Genomic DNA, 23,410 nt, shown 5'->3' on the forward strand with positions numbered 1-23,410 from the left:
GTTCTTATAGTAGGGTGAAGGGAACCTCCCTTCATTGAGAATCCCTTGCAGCGCTCTGCCTTAATGAGGACTAGGTTAAAAGCCTGAACTGGGCTCCTTAAGGTAGATTGAGGGAGTTGTTGGTACAGACAATCACAGGTAGATCGAAGCAAAGTGAATAGTTGCAGACCAAGATGAGTATAGGGGGAAAGAAAAACTATGTCCTCAGCATATAGTTTGAAATAAAGACCAAGTTGCCCAAGAGGAGAACGGAAAGGAGTTAAACAGATATTGAAGAGAGCATCAGATAGTGCAGAACTCTGGGTAACACCCAAGGTGACAGCAGCCCAAGATGAAATGGAACCATTAAATTTGATCTGTTGAGAGAGATCTGCAAGATAGGAAGAAAAACAAGAAAGAACAGAACCCATCACACCAACTTCAGAGAGGTGATATAATAGAACAGTGTGATCCAGGGTCTCAAAAGCTGAGGAAAAATCTAGTAAGAAAAGAATGTAACAAATATCAGAATCAAAACCACAGTGTATGGTGTCAAGACTGGAAAACGAGAAATTGAGTACTATGAAATCAACGGAAGCCAAACTGATTCTGATCTAAACTGGAATTTTCATCTAAAACATACAAGATAAAATTATAATGCCAATCCAGTTGGAAAATGTCATGCAAACAAAGTAATCCATTGGTGTGTAAGTTTAGGAATAGTGATGTATTTAACTGAATGTAATAGCTCAGAAAAGCTGAGTTGGGGGTTCGCTCATATTACGAGAGAATGCCCACTCTTCCATCCAATCAGGTACACTGCGCTAAGCATACAAAAGTTGAAATTAAAATTCTGGGGCTTCAGGATTACACTCTGAAATACCAGAAAAAATGTGGAAAATTATTTAGAATAAACTTATCTATCAATCATAATTAGGAGCATTCATGTTTCAACATGCATGCACCTAGTTCTCAAAAGCAGTGTTTATAATACATTGTACATTTGATGCAAAAAAAAGTACGAAAGTGCAACTATTGTTCCTGTGCAAAAAATTAAAATATTAGCAATTTAATACTTCCCAGACTAAGAATGTTAGCAAGTCCGATAGAAGAAGGTGTGTGGTAAGACACCCAAGAGTCTCTCATTCTCATGGCGGCATTTTGGCATCAAGCTTGCATTAGGATGACAAACTCATACTTTAAGCTGAATTGTAGCTCTGAAAGATTCTTTAAAACAAATGGGTATTCTTGTACACTCTCTGCACTGTGGTTGCCAGAATATTGTAACCCATTACACTTTTTTGCACCAAATATACAAGGAATCAAACACTGCTATTGAGAAGTTGGTACACTGATGCTGAAAAAATGGGAGCTATCATTTTAACAGATAAGGATCATCTCTATAATAGTTTCCTTTACTGTATGCGACCATCCCTTCATATATCTATAATATGGATCTGAACATTTACCATTTGATGTTCCACCTTTTTTTTTTTTTTTGACAGAACAGGGTGTATTTTTTTTGCTTGTTTTTGTTAACATACCAGAAAAATGTTACATATATGCTCCACACATTTGATTAAAACAAAACTGAATAAACCAGGTCCAGCTACCCTGCGATACCAAATTGTGAAAAGAATAATTTCAAACTACGCCCAAATATTCATGTAGGACTAGAAGCCGCTACTTACTCTGGGCAAAGCCTCTTGGCTGATCAGCTCCTGGAGATTTCTAATAGTGCTCAGTGCCAAGGTATTAATGGCAAAGGAATCACATAAGATCATAGACAGATCCCTGAAAAGCGGCAGAGACAACAATTAATGTATTACACTGCGAGCTCTAAATTACCAGGTAGAACAAAGCAAGAAGAAAATGCAGCTACAGACAGGTAAGAAATGAGCACTGTGCCTGGTGTTAGACTTCTACTGATGTTCCCATGAACTAAATGGAGAACTATAAAAGGAGGTAAACAAGGCTGCATGTTAAAACTAACATGTTACTGCAGGGCTGGTTTGCTTCTCTAATAAACACACCAGTGCCATTCACACATATTCCAGCTAATTCTGATGTTAAAATATCCTAACTGAACTCCAATCACACAAATAAAGGGTTAAACTGACCCCTGCATGCCTTCTCCAGTTCAGAGATTATCTGCTTATTCAGACATTGCCCTGTTGTATGTTCAAGTCAGAATGCACGTTTTATACTAATTATATTATCCGAAGATAAGTTTCAGTGACTATAAAAAAGTCTCCTCTTCTTTATCCTTCAGTTGAAAGTGAAATTAAAAACTTACTTGTTAATTTCCTTTCTTTTAGTCCTGCCAGACCAGCCCAAAGAAGAGGGATTATGTTTCCCCTGCCAGCAGATGAAGAAAAAAGCTCAAAGCTGACTTCACTCCCCCTATAGTGATCTGATGCTGCCTTCAACTCTTCAGTATCCTATGTCAAAGTTACGACAACAGAAGGCAATTGTTTGTTTTGGTTCCCAAATTACCACCACAAATAAAACCTGATGCAGCCAAGAAAATTCATTCCATGTTCAATAACCCAGAAATTAAGCAGTAATCTGCTGAGCCTTCCAGTTCGGCAGAATCAAAATTGGTTCAATAAATAAATAGAAAATCCCTACACAAAGGTCATAATTAGGTCAACTACCTTCACAGTGGGCAACAGACTCTCTGATAATTTTCTGAACTTGTCAGACCGAGAACCCTTGATTGTTGTGGCTTCCCTGGGTGGGTTCTGGACTAGTCTGGCAAGACTGAGAAAGGGAAATTAACAGATAAGTTTAAATGTCACCTTCCTTAGCATCCATGCTAGATCAGTCCAAACAAGTAGGAAGTAACTAAGCTCCACTGAGACCGGGCGGGAGAAAGCCACAATAGTTCTCAGGACTCCTGTGTCTTTTTCATTCAACGCACAATTAAACTCTGGAATTTGTTGCCAGGGGATGTGGTTAGTGCAGTTAGAATAGCTGGGTTTAAAAAAGGTTTGGATAAGTTCTTGGAAGAGAATTCCATGACCTGCTATTAATCAAATTGACTTAGAAAATAGCCACAGCTATTACTAGCATCAGTAGCATGGGATATACTTAGTTTTCGGGTACTTGCCAGGTACTTGTAGCCTGGATTGGCCACTGTTGGAAACAGGATGCTGGGCTTGATGGCCTCTTGGTCTGACCCAGTATGGCAATTTCTTATGTTCAAGGTGTCTCCCAGACTGTGTACCTACACTGAGGACCTTAAGAGCAGGGATGCAACAGAGAAAAGGGCACTGAAAAGACAGGTTCTGATTCTGCCTCCAAAGAGTCCTGCACCCTTATTGAGTGGGCTTGATAGCTCTCTGGGATCTGAAAACTCTTGTTGGAGCAGGCCAGAGCACTCATTTCCTTGAATCCTCCTGAAATCAATGCCTTCATGTGCTTTACTAGGACACATCAAAGACTATCCAAGAAAAAAATAGTCACATCTCATATGTCGTGAGAAAAGCCCAGTTCTGACAGACATGAAACACTACCCTTAGAAGGGGAATACGCCAAAAGCCACTAAGGAGACTGAATTCAACAACATTCAACGAGAGAGGAAGGAAGGCTGTAGGAAAATAAGGGTATTCTGTTACCTGTGGATTGCTATCTGCTGCCTCCCCCCTCTTATCTCTTCCTGGCTCTGGGAGAGGGGAAGCACTACAGAAACTGACCACTTTTACCTCCTCTATATGCAATCTGAGCAGTTCAGAAAGGATACTGTTGATCTCAGAATCGGAAGGAAGGCTGTAGGAAAATAAGGGTATTCTGTTACCTGTGGATTGCTATCTGCTGCCTCCCCCCTCTTATCTCTTCCTGGCTCTGGGAGAGGGGAAGCACTACAGAAACTGACCACTTTTACCTCCTCTATATGCAATCTGAGCAGTTCAGAAAGGATACTGTTGATCTCAGAATCAGACTTATTGATCAGACATTTCAGGCTTACCAGTTAGAAAAAGACAGACAACACATGCCTCTACTGTACTTAACAGCATAGGGTTTATACTGAGTAAAACTTTGCATTATTAGTGAACTCAGGGCAAACATATCAGAAACTTTGACTTGCTTAGGGTGTATTAATAAACATAGCTAGCTAACTACTCCCATAACTTTAGGAGATTACTTTCAGTCTCACCCTGGATCATTCTCTGTGGCTGGAGGTCTCAGAGGCAATCTCTGTCAAAGGAGGCATACATTCTTGGCGCCTGTTGCTTGTGGGCTCAGGAGGCTTGTCTGAGTCCTGGAGAAGAAAAGACAAGTTCGACATGAGCAGCCAGGTAACAGGCTGGATTTTCTTATGTGTAGCCGCCTAGGACACAGGAGCTCTGCTTCGTCACAGGGAAGGGCAGGGGTCATGTCTCAGGTGTTGTCTTCTGCTGGTGTGAATGGACTTCTTCTGTTGGCTGCCTCCCTGAACACTCTCCCCTGTTGCTTTTAACAGGCAGGACCTGCATATGTAAAAGCTCATGCATATTCAAATACGAGCACAAAAAAGGGGGTCTCTCCATTTCGGACAGCTAGAACTCCCTTCTGGTGTGTCACCGCACCTGCCGCATGGCAACTCTTAGCCAGGGCGCATGCTCTCGGTCTTGAAAGCTCTTGACCAGTAAGGTGCCCTGGCTATGGCAGAACTCACTTGTGAGCTGACCTATCTGATAAGTCGCCTTCTTGGATAGCCTCTTTTCATCTCCAGGTAGATTTGGGCTGTTTGCCAATCTGGGTCCTGTCCCTGACATCCACATCTGGGTTGTTTCTTAGGTCAGTGTTTATATAGAGAAGCTGTATTCCTTCAGCAATACTTAAACCTGTAGAGCAGATAACTCAGTACTGTTATTCTGGCCAAAGTTCCTCATCTTTGAATTTCTGCTGAAATACATGTCAGTGTCCATCATGTCAAGTTCATATTTTGTTGAATAAAATGCAACCTTTGGTATCTCCTACAAGGCCAGATCCCTTAAAAACTAAACTCACGTTCCAAGTTGCGTAGATCTTCACAGTGGAATACTTGCTTCTTGAATCCCTAGAAGAAAGCATCCCAGCCAAGAGAATACCCAGACAGCTTGTTTCCTGCAAGCCAGAGTGACTCTGCCCTCTGAGATTTGCAAATTATGCCTTCATCCCAGTCTCCTCTGGCTGAAAGAACAAGACTGAAGGAATGGATCCCTCAAAGAGAAATATTGCCCTCTCCATAAACTGGACTCACAGACGGGCCGATACAGTAAAAGTGCGCTCCGGTGAGGTGCACTGTTAGCCCGGGTTTGGACGCACGTTTGACGCGCTAGCTTTACCCCCTTTTACGGTAAGGGGTAATAGCGCGTCGGGAACGCGCTGCCAACCCCCCCAAAACTAATAGCGCCCGTAACATGCAAATGCATGTTGATGGGCCTATTAGACAGTCCTGCACGATACAGAAAGCAAAATGGTGCTAATTTCGGCCAGGACCGGGGAAGTGTACAGAAAAGCAGATATTAAGTCAGAGGCCCCAAAAATAAAAAAAAATTTTAAATGTTCCCGCGGGTCGGAAGACGGATGCTCAATTATGCTGGCGTCCGTTTTCTGAACCTGTGGCTGTCAGCGGGCTCGAGAACCAACGCCGGAAAAATTGACAGCTGTCAAACCCGCTGACAGCCGCCGCTTCTGTCAAAAAGGAGGTGCTAGGGACACACTAGTGTCCCTAGTGCCTCCTTTTGCTGCAGGCCCTCAATTTGAATATTTTTTTTTACTAAATCGCGCACCCAGAAGAGTGGCCTGCGCTCGCCTGCTCTCCTTTCTGTATCAGCCTGAGAGTTTCCAAACTCTAATTTCAGTCTGCTAAAGGAAAATTGGTTCTTACCTGCTAATTTTTGTTTCTGTAGTACCACAGATCAGTCCAGACTCCTGGGTTTTGCCTCCCCTCCAGCAGATGGAGACAGAGAAAGTTTTACTGACACTTAACACGAGGTGCCACCTGCAATCCCTCGGTATTTCTCCGTCTCCAGCAGATGTGGAGGTGCAAAGCCTGCTGTCTGAGGTTGGGGAGAAAAAAAAAAAAAAAAAAGGTTTAAAAGCCTAGAACATCTTGTTTGTACTCCTATTGCACAAAGCTTATAAAGCCAGGAAAGCAACGGGTCGCTTTAAAACTGCACAGGCAGCTTCAGCGCACTCAAGACTGGCGAAGAGGGCCAGGTCCTTGCGGGCTGAAGAGACTACGAGGGTCCGGCGGGTCCCAGGAGCCCCAGCATTGACTACTGCTGCGGACACCTCCTCTGAGGAGGACCAGGATCCGGATCAGGTGTGGACCCAAAGCCTGGCAGTGGAAGGGAATGATCCCAGGGAATGATCCCAAAGTGGTACGGTTGTTCCACAAGGAGGAGCTGGATCCCCTAATTCCCGTGGTTCCAGAAGAACTGGGTATAAACAACCATGAGAGGAATCGGGGCTGGAAGACATGTACCCCATCATGGCTGGCCTCCGGGGTCCAGCAAGATCTTTTCCTTTTCACCAGTCGGTTGGCAAGCTGGGGTTTTCGGAGTGGGATACTCCCGAGTCAGGCCTGAAGGTCAGCAGAGCCATGGATAGGTTATATCCTTTGCCAGAGGATACACTTGAGCTCCTGAAGGTGGATGCTTCAGTTTCGGTGGTTACTAAGAAGACGACTATTCCAGTTGCTGTTCTACAGCCATGAAAGACCTTCAGGATAGGAAGTTGGAAGTGCACCTCAAGAAGATATTTGAGGTGTCTGCTCTCGGCATTCGAGTGGCCGTGTGTAGCAGTTTCATGTTGAGAGCAGGCTTGCGTTGGTTTTAACAGTTACAATCAGACAGATCCTTGTCTGAATCAAACACAGCAGGCAGAGCAGCTGGAAGCTGTAGTGGCCTATGGTTAGGACCTCTTCTAGGACAATGTCATTGGCGGGGCGGTTTTGGCCCGCAGGCTCCTCTGGTTGAGGATTGGGCGGCCGACGTCTCATCTAAATCTCAGTTAGGAGCCTTGCCTTTCAAGGGGAAATTGCTCTTCGGTCGTAACTTGGAGATGATCAAGCTTATTGAGAACAAAGTTCATAAACTGCCTGAAGATAAGCTGAAGGGGAAAGGGTCCTTTCCTTTGCGTTCCCATTTCAGAAGGAATAGGCGTTTTCGGCCTACCAGAGTGCAAGGAAGCACCCAGCAACAGCCCTCGGGAAAGCAGCCATCCTGGAACCAGTCCTTTCAAGGGAGAAGGCCAGAAAGAGATGGCTCCTCCCAGAGTGGTGGTGGAGCCAAGTCCGCCTAATGATGCCAGGCTGGTCCACTTCTCGGTGCCACTCATAGGGGGCCAGGATCATGTCAGACCAGAGGGTCTTAAGCATGATAGGACAAGGTTATGCTTTAGAATTTGCTTGGCCACAAAGAGATTTGTTCTTGGTCTCCCCGTGTTCTTATGAAGAAAAGAAATTGGCAGTATGAGAAACTGGTGGTCGCCTTCGCATGCTAGGAGCCATTGTTAATGTCCCCCTGGAGGAGCAGGGGGGACAGGCCGCTATACCATTTATTTCACAGTTCCTGAGAAGGAGGGCACTTTCTGCCCGATCCTCGATTTAAAAAAAGCTGAACGTGGGTCTAAAGGTTGCTCGGTTTCATATGGAGACTCTATGATCAGTGATTGCCTCGGGGCACAAGGTAGAGTTACTTGGCATCTTTGCATTTGACCAAAGCATACTTACACATATGAATCCGGCCCGATCATTAGATACCTGAGATTCATGGTTCTGGGGGAACATTTTCAGTTTTGCGCCCTGCCCTTCAGTCGTGATAGCAGTGGCCCTTCGGAGGGACGGGGTCTTGGTTCACCCCTATCTGGATGAGTGGTTGATTTGAGGGAAGTCAGAAGCCCATTGCTGGGAGGCAGTGGACTTGGCCCTCCAGCGCCTGCAGTCGTTAGATTGGATAGTCAATCTATCCAAGAATCATCTTTTCCCTTCCCAGGTTTTGGAATTCCTGGGGGCATTTCGATATCAAGGCAGGAAAGATATTCCTCACCGAAAAGTGGATTTCCAAATTACAAGCTCTAGATTGTGAATTACTGAGGAAGCGGGTTCCCAAGGTCTGGGATTACTTGCAAGTTCTCGGGTCTATGGCCTCCACTTTGGAGTTGGTTCCATGGGAGAATGCTCATATGAGGCCTTTACACTCAGCCTTACTATCCCGCTGGGATCCGCTGTCAGAGCAGTTTCAGCTTCCACTTCCACTTACGGAGTTTGCCAGGTCAGTCTCTAATGGTTGCTCCTTCCGGACAAGTTGAGATAAGGAGTGGAACTCGATATCCCTGTCTGGACGATCGTCACCACCGATGCCAGTCTCTCCGGCTGGGGAGTGGTGTGTCAGGACCAGTGGTCAATGGAGGAAGCCTTATGGGTACATACAAGGAATGGTCCTCTCTTATGCCACTGAAGACTAATGCTGACACTAAGAATCCTCATTATGTAGCCTGGTTCTCTCAATAGCCAAGACTGTAAACCCTAGAAGATCCTTTCCATTCTCTTTGGCAACCTAGAAGAATCCTTTGACCAGAGGAAAGGGAGAACCACCTCTGCTTGCACTTTCAGAACTTGGTCTAGGAAATGTCCAGGCTCCTGGTGGGTACACACACAGAACACTGGATACCGGTTATGGTTTTACAACGATTCCCAAACCCCCGGGCTCCTGCTTTCCATTTTTGGCTGAAGATCTTGCTCTTCTTGGAGCTTCACCAAGTTGATCTGAAATCCACTCGTGTTGGTGCCTCATCTAACTGCTAGGACTGGCAGAAGCGACCTCTGGCCTATTTACACATTGAGGTCTCAAGAGTGTCAGCTCAAAACATTTGTCTGTACGATGCTGGTGTTAACGACGTGAGCTGCTACTAGGTACCACAGTAGAACTCCATCCCAGACAAATCTGACTCATTTATCAGGATACCAGAGGGCTATTAGATTCTATGAGCTTGTTCAAATCAGCTAATGGCATTACACTGGCTACAGACACTTGGGCTGCCTTCTCCTAAGCTAGAGGCCGGGATTTCTAGAATGCTAGACGGCTGGCTCTAGCCCTCAACCTAGACCTGGGCCCATTGGTTCTCCACTAAAACTCCTGCCTCACTTCAGCTGATCTGAATCAAAATTCCCCTCCTAACCTCTAAAGTTCACACCTATGGTGCAAAATAATTGAGGAGACTAAAAATCCATTCTCTGCAGGAGACAACTATGAAAAGCCACCTTTCCCTGTACATACCCGACCAATCAAGACCATGGGTTGAACCTCCTTCCAGGAGATCGAGACAGACCAAAACTGAAAGGGTATCCTATATCAGGACAGAGCCTACCCTGCAGTCCTTCAGTATTTGTCCGTCTCCAGCAGATGCCAGGCAGCTCACCCTGTGGTAACCTGTTAGCTTGCCCTTACCCTTTAGGGTCCTTTTTCTACTTCTTTCTTAGGGGGCAAGCTCAAGCAAGTATTGTTTAGGTTATTAGAGTTAATTCTGTGTTGTCAAAAAAAAAAAAAAAAGAAAAACTGATGATTTGTGCTTTTATTTGTTCTATGTCAGGGAGACAATACTGCCTCCCTCGTTCTTGGGGGGCCTAGGGGGGCTTGCCCCTTGATTTGATCAGCCTAGGCTCCCTCCCTGGTGACCCTTTTTCTTGTGGGGCGATACTGGTGGTGCCAGTCCCTCCCCCTGTTCCTTCTGCCTTGCCCCGAGATGTCTTTTCCTCAGGTGCTCTGACAGGGATGCTTGATTCCCCTGCTTGCTGAGAAAAAAAAAAAAATACAAAGGCAGAAGGTATTTACCTTTGGTGTCCTTTAAAGCACCAGAGAGGCTGAGGTACTTGTTATCGCTTGTGTCTGACTTGAGCATCGGGAGAGCGCAGGGTTTGATCTCCTGCACTTCTCCTTGGGGGGTCCCAGCTCAGCTGTGTTTTCTCCCGTGGCTGTTTTCCTGCCTCAATGCCGCATTCTCATCTGTGTATAGCCTGTGGAGAGCCGGCCTCCCAGCTCTCCCGCAATGGTCTCTGTTCCGGCTGCCTGCCGGGTGGGGAGGGCCCCCTCCTTGGCAGCGCCGACGAATTTAGCCCAGGGGACGTGCTCCCCGACGCATGGCCAGGCCGTTCCCAACCTGGCAAACCGCGGGAACGGCAGCCATTTTGGGTTTTTCTACCAATGTCGATACAGGGCTTCAGGAGGCAGAAGAGCTGGATTCTCAAGTTTTACCCCCCTATTTAAGCCCGGTGCACTCTCAGGGTGATGTCCCAGACCTCCCCTCTCGCCCCCCTCTACCTTCGGGAAAATCATCTCGGGCCCGTTTTTCTTCGGAATTTGTGCTTCTCATGCACAAATCCTATTTGGCAAGCTTGCAGGAGGATGAGGAACCGCCCCCCCGGAGCCTCCTTCTCCAAAGATCCCTCGGGTGCTCGCTCCACTCCCCGCCCCATGGTGCCAGATGTACAGGGTTCTGTCCGGGGGTCCCTCTCCCCCCCCCCCCCGGAGCTACCGCAGCCTCCTGCGGATCTTCCCCGGGATTAGATAAGGAGTTTTCTTCCCCAGCTCCTCCCCTTGAGGGAGATGATCCCTGGGTACTTCGGCTATTCCAGCGGGAAGAGCTGGAACCGCTCATCCCCTTTATTTTGCAAGAATTGGGGATCGATGCACCTCTGGAGGATACGGTGACAGCGGAGATGCTGGCTAATGCAGACCCAGTCCTGGCGGGACTCTGGGCACTTCCGCGCACTTTTCCCTTTCATCCCTTGCACAAGTTACTTTTGCTACGGGAATGGGAAGCTCCAGAGACGGGTCTCCAATTCGGGAGAGCTATGGACAAGCTCTACCCGCTCCCTGAAAATTGCCTGGACATGCTGAAGATTCCCAAAGTGGATTCTTCCGTATCTGCGGTTATCAAGCATACCATGATCCCAGTGGTGGGTGCCACAGCTCTGAAGGATGTTCAAGACCGCAAGCTTGAATTTTTTCTTAAGCGGATCTTTGAGGTATTAGCCTTAGGAGTCCGGGCGACGATCTGCAGCAGTCTCATGCAGCGGGCAAGTCTTAGGTGGCTACAGCAATTACTCAGCACCCAGGACCTCCCGTCTGCAGAGGCAGAGCAGGCGGAGTGTTTAGAAGGTGCCATTGCATACGGCACGGATGCCCTGTATGACTTGCTTTGCATACAGGCCAAGGCAATGGTTTCTGCAGTGTCGGCCAGATGTCTCCTCTGGCTGCGCAACTGGTCCGCAGACTCTTCCTCCAAGACTCAGCTGGGCACACTCCCTTTTAAGGGCAAGTTGCTCTTTGTAGAGGACCTAAAACAGCTTATTAAATCCTTGGGCGAAAACAAGGCCCATAAGCTGCCGGACGACCACCCTAAACCGTCTAAGTCCTTTTTCCCCGACACATACCCGCTTTCGGGGACAACTCCGGTATAACAACAGGGCGCGAGGTTCTTTTCCAAGAGCAGCCACCTCCAGGTCGCAGTCATGGTCTCATTCCTTTTGGGGCCGTCGTGCCTTCAGAGATGGTAGTCAGCAACATCCAGCCACCAAGTCCACTTCCCAATGAGATCCGGCCGGTCTATTCCTCCATACGAAACTTAGGTGGATGTCTCTGTTTTGCGAGGAATGGGCCAAAATCACGTCCGATCAGTGGGTTCTCGAGGTGGTAGAAAACTGTTACACGTTAGAATTGCCCGGGACCTACCGGATCTCCATCTCGTTTCTCCTTGCAGCCGGCTGAAGCGGCCTGCGGTCTGTCAAACCTTCGCCAGGCTCCAGGACCTTGGGACTATAGTCCCGATGCCAGTGGAGGAACAAGGCGCCGGCCAGTATTCCATTTACTTCCATCCTGGACCTCAAACGAGTCAACCGTGCTCTCAGAATGGAGACCCTGAGGGTGGTGATAGCAGCAGTTCGTCCAGGCGAATATCTAGCCTTCCTCAACTTGACAGAGGCTTACCTTCACATACCGATTTGATGCGAGCATCAGAAGGATCATCTTTTTGTTCTGTGGAGTGGTCCAAATAGGAGCAACCAAGCTTCTAAGACTACGATCGCTCGGTGATTGAAGGAGGCGATTTCTTCAGCCTATATCTGCAAGGGCCGGGCGGCTCCTGAGGGCTTGAAAGCTCATTCCTTGCATTCTCAGGCTACTTCTTGGGCAGAGATTCAATCGGTCTCCCCGCAGGAAATATGCAGGTGCAGCTACATGGAAATCCCTGCATACCTTTGCTCGACATTACCGCCTGGACGTGCAGGCACCAGTGTTTGGTTCCTTCGGTCGACAGGTGCTTCGAGCGGGACTGTCTCGGTCCTACCCTTTGTAGGGAAGCTTTGGTACATCCCATGGTCTGGACTGATCCGGGTACGCACAGGGAAAGGAAATTTAGTTCTTACCCGTTAATTTTCATTCCTGTAGTACCACGGATCAGTCCAGACGTCCTCCCGTGTTCTGTCCGCTTGAACTCTTTCCTGTTTTTCCTTCTTATAGAAGTACTTTTGTGTTTCTGCATGGCTCTCTTGGATTCTTATTACAGGCACTGGAAGTATCTTTTATGATGATCTGGGGTAGTCATGCAAGAGCGATTAGTCACAGTTCATTCAATTGTTCTATTGGTTGATTGTTTTTACCAACAAATATATTTTGTAATATAGTTGCTATCTCAACAAATTTGTAAATTTGCTGTATCCTTCCTGCTTTTACTCTCTCTGGGTCCCTTAGACCGTTCCGCATTCTCTCCCCATTCCTTATGACCCCCTGTTAATTGTAACTTTATCCTTCCTCTCTCACTACTAGTTTTTTGGTTCCCCAGTTGTATGTGAACCGATGTGATATCCATTTGAATGTCGGTATATAAAAGTTATAAATAAATAAATAAACTTTAATAGTTATTCTGTTACTTGCTTGACCTTATGCCTTTTGCTGCTTTGACAATGGTTATATACTGAAGGGCTGCAGGGTAGGCTCTGTCCTGATATAGGATACCCTTTCAGTTTTGGTCTGTCTCCATCTGCTGGACAGGAGGCTCAATCAATGGTCTGGACTGATCCGTGGTACTACAGGAACGAAAATTAACAGGTAAGAACTAATTTTCCTTTTCAAGTTCCTTCTAACCTCCCAAGAAACAGGGACAGTAGCCTTTATTACAGGCCGATACAGTACATTACAGTGCGCTCCAGCAGAGCACACTGTTAACCCGCGATTGGACGCACGTTTGACACGCTAGCTTTACCCCTTATTCAGTAATTAATGACCAAATAGACATGTTTAATGAGGGAGAAGCAATATGGTCTTTAAAAAGGGAAGTCTTGCCTTACCAATAGATTTGGGAATTTTTAATGTTTTATTTTCGAATGTATTTTATTGTGCATTAATTGTAAACCGCTCTGGCCAGATCTGGAATCTGATGTGTGGTATATAAGAACTGAGAAATAAATAAATAATAAATAAGGTACAACCTTCAAGTCCCATGACCTGGAGCCTAGGACCTATAGAACAGGCCATGCTCAGAGCAGACATGAAAATGGGATATCTGGGCACCAGGAGTAAGGCCTTTGGATACGAGAAGGCTTCTCTATATGCCAGAGACTGGGACGGACTAATTGCTGTTCGGGATAATAATCTGTCAGCCTAGGGGCTCCATACCTGCATAACTGTGGCTTTGGCTGAATGCCTTTCCTACTCTGAGTTGGCCTGATTAGCTGCATCGTTCTTCAAAACGCGTTGTGGCCTTAATGCACGCATTAAGGCGTTTTCGCATGGTAAAATGCCTTAATGCATGCGATAAGCACCATAACGCATGACGCAATGCAAATTTAATAAAAAGGAGGGATTGGGGAGGAGTTGGGGTGGGATTTCCACAAAAGTGGGCTGACTTCGCAAAGCGTGAAGCCATAACGCATGATATCGCACAGCTTAACAAAAACCCACTAACTTCACACGCAGTGACAACAACATATTATTATACTTCACTACAATTCATATTTGGTCAATCTTTCCTACCCATCTATATTTTATAATTTTATACATATTTATTAATTGATACAGTTGGCTAAAATGTTAATATTCTTTCTTTAATTTCCTCCCCTTTCAGATCCTAGTTATTTTTCCTTGTTTTTTGTAACTTCCTCACATCCTAAATATTGTTACAATGTTTTTATTTGTTAAGTTTGTTATTATATTTAATGTCGAATTGGGAAATGTTTCTACCATGTTACTCTCTGCAGTTATTCACATTGTTAATTGTAAACCGGGTTGATGTGATTCATATCATGAAACTCGGTATAATAAAAATAATAAATAAATAAATAAACTATTGAAAAAGGTGTCGTTATTTTTGGCGTTAAAACCCAGGTAGAGTGTCCATCAAGCTAGGCTGAGAGAACACTGTACAAATCTCATCGTTCTATGAGTTTCCTCACTCCGAAGGACATCAAATCTTCACAAGAGAGTAGTTCTGTTCGTACATCTCACTCTGCATGTAAAAGTGGCCCCTAACCACTACACTACTACCTAAACCTCACCTCGAGTTACTAGGTGGGCCTCCTATAGAGATATAAATAACTAACTACTACAAGGGCCTTGTAGATAGTCTCTCTCTCTCAGCACTGGATGCGAAAAGTAGGGTTTATCACATTGTGCGGTAAACTTACTGCGCAGTGCGATAATACTGATGCGAAGTGGTAAATTACCACGTGGTGCGGTAATTCCCAAATTTCCCTAAACTCGCTCCGTTTTCTTAGCGTGGGCATTACCCTGGATCTATTACCAACAGCTATCAGGATGTCCCCTTTTGCTAACCATGACTCCAGGGACCATGCAGGGGAGGAACTCTTGTTCTTCTACCCCTAGATTCATCAATAATGCAATGATAATGCATGTGAGAAATATCTGGTAATAATCCCTAGAGGAGATAAGGGGGAATTCCCCTGTGTATCCATGTGGGGGAACTGCTTATGAAGAGGTCTGCTATTTTTCATGGGTTCCCAAAGAATAGGACGACTCACGGCCCTTTCTGGGACAGCTGAAATAAATAGTACTAAGCCCCTGATCTCTTTTCAAGGCAAGGCTGGAATAAGGACGACAGCAACACAAAGGAAAATTAGTTTCTTACCTGATAATTTTCGTTCCTGTAGTACCAAGGATCAGTCCAGGACACCTGGGTTGTGACTCTGCACCAGTAGATGGAGACAGACTAAAACTTGTGGGCGGAGCCATATATGCCCCTGTGCCAGTCACAGCCCCTCAGTCATACGGAATGTCAAAGTAGAACATAACCAGAGAACCAAACTAGCTATTTAACCATAAAACGGGGAAGAACACCCCTACTGGAAATAGACTCCCCAAACGAGAGAGCGAACAAGCGGAACAGATTAATTTAAAACCATGAGCGGACTCTCCATTACTTCAGCGCAGCACTGCGGGCGGGATCCTGGACTGATCCTTGGTACTACAGGAACGAAAATTATCAGGTAAGAAACTAATTTTCCTTTCCCTGTACGTACCAGGATCAGTCCAGGACACCTGGGATGTACCAGAGCAAACCTACTGAGGGTGGGAAGCAGAGAGTCCCGCTCAGAGAATCCTCTCTCCAAAACCCCCGGGATCGGTAGCCCTGCCATCCAACCTGTAATGCCTGATAAAGGTATGCCACGATTTCCAGGTAGCCGCCCTGCAAATCTCTTGAGGCGACACCTGCGAAGCTTCCGCCCAAGACGTTGCTTGAGAACGAGTCGAGTGAGCCCTCAGGCCCACGGGAAGTGGCTTTCCACGCATCAAGTAGGCCGCGCCAATGGCCTCTTTGATCCAACGGCCGAACGTAGCGCGAGACGCTGCGGCCCCATTCTTTGGACCAGAGAACAGGACAAACGGATGATCCGTGATCCGAAACTGATTAGTGACCTCCAGATACCGAAGGAGGGCTCTCCGCACGTCTAGCTTCCGTAAGTCCCTTGCTTCCGGAACCGAGGACGCCCCACCCGCGAAACGGGCAGCTCCACCGATTGATTCACATGAAAAGACGACACAACTTTCGGAAGAAGGAAGGAACCGTCCGCAGAGAAACACCGGTATCAGAAATACGCAAGAAAGGTTCCCTACAGGACAGGGCCTGTAGCTCGGAGACACGCCGCGCCGAAGCAATTGCCACCAAGAACGCCGTTTTTAAAGTGAGATCCTTAAGCGTTACGCGTGTCAAGGGCTCAAACGGTGCCGCACAGAGAGCGGAGAGAACCCAATTGAGGTTCCAAGCCGGACAAGGGAGCCGTAATGGAGGGCGAAGAAGCTTAGCCCCCCCGAAGGAAACGAGAAACATCCGGATGAAACGCCAGGTACGCACCCCGGACCTTACCTCGCAAACAACCAAGCGCCGCTACCTGAACCCGTAGGGAACTGCACGCTAGACCCTTGGCCAGCCCTGCCTGGAGGAACGCCAGAATGTCGGAAACTGAAGCCGAAGTGGGGTCCACCCCACGCTGCACGCACCATTCCTCAAAGACCACCCAGACACGGACAGAAGCCAGAAAAGTCGACTGTTTCCTAGAACGCAGCACCGTAGCCACCACCGCATCATGCCGCGAGACAGAAGTGATCCGCATCCTCCAAACAGTCGGGGCCCTGGCGGAGTAGGCCCGCCATTCCTTGGAGCCGAAGGGGCGCCGTTACTTCCAGCTGGACCAGGTCTGCGAACCACGGCCGGCGCGGCCACTCCGGTGCCACCAAGATCACGTTGGCCGGGTGCAACTCTATGCGCCGAAGAATCTTGCCGATCATCGGCCACGGGGGAAACACGTAGAGCAACACGTCCGTCAGGGAAGCACCAACGCATCAACGCCTTCTGCCCCCCGTCCTCGACGTCGGCTGTAAAGTCGCGGAGCCTTCGCATTGTGCCACGTGGCCATCAGGTCCATGTGGGGCACCCCCCCACGTGTCGCAAATGAGCCGCCTGAACGTTGTCGACTCCCGCAATGTGAGATGCTGCTATGTTGCTGAGATGCAGCTCCGACCAGGCCATCAAGCGTTGAGCTTCCTCCGCCACCTGGGGGCTCCTTGTCCCGCCCTGGCGGTTAATGTAAGCCACGGTGGTCGCATTGTCCGACAACACCCGGACTGCCTTTCCTCGCAGCAAGGGCAGGAAGCGTTGTAAAGCCAGACGGACCACTCTGGTCTCTAGGCGATTGATAGACCATTGGGCTTGCGACACTGACCATTTGCCCTGGACCGAACTCCCTAGGCAGACCGCCCCCCAGCCGGAGAGGCTGGCGTCCATGGTGACCACTGTCCAGCCGGGTACCAGAAGGGAGACTCCCGAAGACAGATGACTGGAATCCAGCCACCACAGCAGGCTGGACCTCGCGTGTCCCGCTAGAGGAAGCGGTAGGCAGAAGTCCTCCGAGACCGGCTTCCAGCGGGCCAGCAACGAAGCCTGTAATGGTCGCAGGTGAGCAAACGCCCAGGGGACCAGCGCCAGCGTGGGAGCCATAGATCCAAGGACCGTACCCGCGGTCGACGGAGCGACAGTAAACGCCGTACCTGAGACTGCAGTTTGCATACCCGGTCGTGTGACAGGAACACCTTGCCTTGCTTCGTGTCGAACATCGCTCCTAGATATTCCAAGGTCTGCGTGGGTGCCAGATGACTTTTGCTGAAGTTGACCACCCATCCTAGGGACTGCAGGAGATGGAGAACCCTGTCCACTGCCAACCGACACTGATTCTCAGACTTCGCCCGAATCAGCCAATCGTCCAGATAAGGATGGACCAGGAGACCTTCCCGGCGCAACTGCGCTGCCACCACCACCATCACCTTCGTGAATGTATGGGGAGCCGTTGCGAGCCCAAACGGGAGCGCCCGAAACTGGTAATGCCGTCCCAGAATGCAGAACCTGAGGAAGCTTTGGAACGCCGGCTGAATGCCTATGTGAAGATACGCCTCCGTGAGATCCAGGGAGGCCAGGAACTCGCTGGGCCTTACCGCGGCGATGACCGACCGAATCGTCTCCATTTTGAAGTGCGGAACGCGCAGGCATCGGTTTACCCCCTTGAGATCCAGGATTGGTCTGTACGAGCCGTCTTTCTTTGGGACGATGAAGTAAATGGAGTAACGGCCCCTGCCGTGCTGGCTGACCGAGACGGGGGAAATGGCTCCCAAGCTTCTAAGCGTCGGATGGTGCCTAGCACCTCTTCTCGGGGGCCTTGCAGGGTGAGACAAGAAACTTGTCCGCCGGAGTGCGAACAAAATCTAACGCGTAGCCGTGTCTTATCACGCTGAGGACCCACTGGTCCGACGTCACATCGGCCCATCTCCCGAAAGGACATCAACCGCGCCCCGACGTTGGGAACGGAGTGCAGGGGCTGCGGCGGGAGATGGGCCGACCACTCTTCATTGTGACGACATGGGCCCCGTAATCGCAAGGGGACCTCCTTGCCTCCCGAAACGCTTTCCCCGAAAGGACTGTTGCTGCCACTGCGAAGTACGGGAGGAAGCAGACCTATATGCATGCCCGGACGACCTTTGAGGGCGCGACTTCCCGGGACCCCGAAAGCGGGACCTAGCCGAAAAGAAGACCGCGCCCTGGATCTATCCTCGGGCAGCCTAAAAAACCCTGTTTTCCCCCAGGGAAACCATCAAGTCATCCAACTCTTTGCCAAACAGCAACTTGCCTTTGAACGGTAGCGCCCCGAGGTGAGCCTTGGAGGAGCCGTCTGCTGCCCAGTTGCGTAGCCACAGGAGTCTGCGCGCCGAAACCGCAGCCACCATGGATCTCGCCGAGGTACGTAGCAGATCGTGGAGCGCATCTGCGCCATATGCTATTGCTGCTTCCAACCTATCCGCCTGTGCTGCCTCGCCAGCAGTAAGATCCGCATTGGCCTGGAGAACTTGGGCCCAGCGCAAGCTAGCTCTCATAGCGAAATTCGTACATATGGCCATTCGAATACCCAGCGCGGAAACCTCGAAAATCTTCGTAAGCTGCACTTCCAGCTTCCTGTCCTGAAGATCTCTGAGGGCTGTCGCACCCGTGACAGGAATAGTGGATCTCTTTGTTACTGCAGACACCGCCGAATCCACCTCGGGGAGCTTAAGAAGGTCCAGCGCATCCTCCGGGAGCGGGTAAAGCTTGTCCATGGCTTTGCTGACCTTCGGCCCCAATTCCGGGGTGTCCCATTCCCGGAATAGGATGTCCGTAGAAGAAAAATGAAACGGAAAAAGCCACTACAGGGCCCGTGAGGCCTAACCGGACCGGATCCATGTTCGCCTCCTGCCGAACCGCTACCGGAGGTGCTTCAATTCCCAGTTCCTGGGGGATGGCCGGAATTAGGGGAGGCAGTTCCTCCCTGCGGAAAAGCCGGACCACCTTGGGATCGTCTCCCTCCGCTGCTTGTGATGCCTTTCCTTCTCCGGATGGAGCGGATCCGTCCCCTGCCACCTCATCGGCCCCTTTAGGGGCTCTTCAGGGGAATCAGTGTCCACCCCCGTGGAGGAATCCGGGTCCGCCTCCTGTGGGACGCCACGCGGAGGCCGTTTCCCCCTGGAAGCACTCGGGGGCACATCCGTAATCCCCGAGGGTCTGTTGGACTTCTTCGGCGGTGGAGCCCTGCGGGACTCCCTCCGGCCGCGCTTGCTCTTACTTTTCTTACACTTCAGGACTTTGCGCAGCAAAAGCGCAAAGTCCTCAGAAAACGAGCTGGAAACAGAATCAGCCTCAGCTGGGCTCCCCGGGGACCCCGGGTCCCCCGAGGGACTCCCCCCCGCCGGGCCCCGCTGAGGAGACAGCGCGGGAGGCAAGGCCGCAGGCCCTGCCGCTTCCCGCGCCATTTCGCGGCCCGTGGCTAAAATGGCCGCCACTCCCGCGCTGAGCGGGAAACAATCCTGGGGCCTTTCCATCGCCCCCCCCCCCCCCGCTCGGCGGCAGTCGCGCGGGCCGTACTCGAGCCCCCCGAGACGCCCCGGACGAACCTTCATCGCCCGGGATACCGGAAGCGCATAGGCCGTCGCGCGAGAGATGCGCGCCGAGCCGCAGGCCCGGCAAGCGGAGCCACAATGCAGGCCGGCGAAAAAGGCGCGAAGACGGCCGTCAAAGGAAATCAAAAATAATAAAAGTCGCGCGAAACGGCCTCCCCCCTGTCAGCGGCGCCCCCCCCCTAGAGCGGCGACGCAAGGAACAGAGAGCCGGCACAAAACAAAAGACAAACTTTTTTTTTTTTTTTAAACAACAAAACGCCTGTCGCTGTCCGCGGTCCTGGAGCCCTAGTCCAGCAGGGGTGAGTGAACCGGGCTCCCCGGTGTCACCCCTGACGCTGCTACTTAGAAAAAGCCGGGTCCTCGACCCTAGCAGCGGCCTCAACCGGGGGGGGGGGGGGGGGGGGGGGGGGGGTAGTCCCCTCAGGACCTCTCAACCCCCCCGGGAGGTAAGGCAGACGGACGTCAGCGACAATTTGGCAAAAATTCCAATTAAAAGACACTAAAGCCTAAACTGGCCTAAACCAAAAGAAAACCAACCCTGACGGAGTACCAGAATCAGGGCAGGGAGGAGCTGTGACCGGACCTGCACCATCTACTGGAGACAGAGTAAGACTGAGGGGCTGTGACTGGCACAGGGGCATATATGGCTCCGCCCACAAGTTTTAGTCTGTCTCCATCTACTGGTGCGGAGTCACAACCCAGGTGTCCTGGACTGATCCTGGTACGTACAGGGAACGAGCAATATGCACTGCTGGGAGCAGGAGGACCTGTTGCTGAAACAATAGCTATAAGTGCAGCTGGGGTTTAAATGCCCAGCCGTACCGTTGTCAAAGGGTGCTGGTGCTGCTGTTCCCAATGCGGGGCCTATATCATGTGTGTACATTTGCATGTGTGCCTAGGGAGCACCAGGCTGGGAGTGATAGTGGCACTGGAGGGGCTGCATCAGTGGCAACCTGCAAGTCTTAGTTGCGTCCATATGAGTGCGGTTGGTCGCAGACCATCCCACGGCCGGCCAAATGTGACATGCAACCCTAAACCTGTTGTGCCTTCTGAAAAGCAAGTGACTGAGTTGCTCCTTCAAGGAGTCTACTCTGTCTCTGTCATCCTGAGATCCAGAATTTAGCATCAAGCAATTACTAAGATGTAAAATTTCAATGTCTCTTTTCTTAAAACATTTTGCTGCATATAGGAAATAATTTATCCACGTATAACTTCTTTCCCAGCATCCCATAATAATTGTGGGGAGATTTCAGGAGATGTATTAATGCTCATATATCGCTGCCATTCATCTACTATGAAGGACTTAAAGCAGGGGTGGCCAACTCCAATCTTCGAGAGCCACAAACAGACCAGGTTTTCAGGATATCCACAATGAATACAATGGAGTGTATGCAAATCTATCTCATGCATATTCATTGTGGATATCCTGAAAACCTGGCCTGTTTGTGTCTCTTGTGGACTGGAGATGACCACCCCTGACTTAAAGGCTACACATCATTATGCAGTGACAGAGGAAAGTGTCACTTAAAAGGAGGACACTTTTTTTTACCCACTACTAATTCAACAGAAATAATCTGAAAGTAACATATCATCAGTCTGTGTTGCCTTAACACTAGGGTTAAAGGAAGAAGAGAGAAAAATATAATCGATCAGAGAATAGGAAGCTTGTGGAGTTGAATAAAATGTATAATCGACTTCATCTGGATGTAGGATGTGCCAAATATCAAGTACTTGCAATTCTTTTACCAAAAAGAGAAGGCCCATACCCTTTCTTTGCACCCATCTAATGTGAGGGCTGCCTGTGAGTAACCCATTAAAAGAACACCTTTTAACTTTGATTTTTTTTCAGTGTTTTCAGGTGATATGTCTCTTATAGTGGGGAAAACCGAGAGAGGAAGGAACGGGTGGTATGGAATTATAGATGCTGTGAGTCCTGGGGGTCCCCTTTGGAGAGGGGAATACTATAAAGTGGCAGAGATTTGGAAGTGGTGGGCGAAAACCCTGCATATAGAATTATTCTGCCTGTGGAGAATTGTGGATGCAGGTAACTTATTTTCCCAGGAATGGTGGGCTGGGTTATGCCCAGCCAGGTACTCACTGGTCAAAAGTAGACTCATACTGGTTACTCAGCTGTTTTTAAGTGCTAGCCAGCAGAGATTTCCCTACTGGCACAATGCTTTTGAAAGTGTGAAGCTGGGGTCTGTACAGAGCTTTGCTGGACCATATTAGTCTGCGTTGGATCTCTTTCCTTAGTACCCAGTAAAGGAAATCACATCTTTGATTAATACTGATGGTTTCTCCTGAAATTGTTGTCAGGAGTAATATATTATGTTTTGGAATTTTTGTCTCTTTCATTAAATCTCAGCAAACAGCCATTGAGTTATGTTTTTTTATTCAGACCTTGACACACAGCACCATAAGAGATTGGGAGGCCGTTTAAGGAAAAGGCTGTGCTGCAAGCTGCTTTTTTTTTTTTTTTTTTAAACTACTGCCTCCCTGTTGCTCTCCCCAGAATAGAGGGAATGTGTGCTGTCAGTAGCTCCTGTTGCCAAACCCACCAAGGAAACAAAGTCACCTGGGACCACCTGGTGTTTGACCCATCAGTGCAGGAACTCAGACCCCCCCCAACTGAGTCAGTTCCCCAGGGGGAAGGGAGAATCAGTCCCACCAGGACCATCACCCAGAGTGCCAAGATTTGGCCTATGCTCCATCAGGAATCTGGGCACAAAGCCTTCCCAGGAGCGGTCTATGTTCCACCAAAACCTTTGGTCTAAAAAGCCTTCTCAGGAGATGCCTACTCTTAGCTGCAGCACCAGTCCACACACATGCATCACTTCCAGGTGACAGAGAAATACTGAACAACTAAAGGCAGCACCAGATCCCTATAGGGGTGAAGGCAGCTTTGAGCTTTTTTTCTTTCTGTCTCCATCTGCTGGCAGGGACAACATAATCCACTTGTTTGGAATGATCTGGCACGGATGATAAGGGACTTGTGTTCACTTGAAAGCTAATATACTTCAAGTTTACATAATGCTTATGTTAGTCCAATAAAAGATATCAGAGCCTGGAGAGAGCCCATTTCATTCCCTCTTTAGAATGATTATCTGAGTTTCCTGATCCATACATCATCCTTACCCCAGGACTTGTTCTTGCCCTTTTTTCACTCCGTCGAGAAAACCTTGCAGCTCTCGAGCTCTCTTGTTATCCACAAACTTCTCACGAATGCAGGCATCCAAACACCAGGTGAACTGCATGGGGAACATAGGGGGGGAAAAAAAAAGGGAAGTTACGCTGCACAGGCTGCCAACACCACTCTCAGCATGCAACACTTACAATCACCACTCACAATGGAACCTTTAAACATTGGGCTCCATAGCATGATTATCACCTACAAGTCTAATTTCATTTTATTTCTTCCAGTTATTGAATTCTCAGAAGAATCCAACCTTACAGAGATGGAAGAATGGTAT

The 23,410-nt window shown here is 48.8% G+C and overlaps 1 protein-coding gene across 1 annotated transcript in view; it reads right to left on the reverse strand.

The window, feature by feature from the left end:
• The window catches only part of NELFB (negative elongation factor complex member B), a 109,104-nt gene that overhangs the window by 61,293 nt on the left and 24,401 nt on the right, over positions 1-23,410 (reverse strand). Inside the window, exons 6-7 of the mRNA XM_029612657.1 lie at positions 23,076-23,188; positions 1,671-1,773 (exon numbers count right to left, since the gene is read on the reverse strand). Of these exons, the coding sequence (XP_029468517.1) occupies positions 1,671-1,773; positions 23,076-23,188 (216 nt within the window). The remainder of the gene's footprint in view (positions 1-1,670; positions 1,774-23,075; positions 23,189-23,410) is intronic.

This window comes from Rhinatrema bivittatum, chromosome 8, assembly GCF_901001135.1.
Source record: "Rhinatrema bivittatum chromosome 8, aRhiBiv1.1, whole genome shotgun sequence".
In the NCBI taxonomy this organism is placed as follows: Eukaryota; Metazoa; Chordata; class Amphibia; order Gymnophiona; family Rhinatrematidae; genus Rhinatrema; species Rhinatrema bivittatum.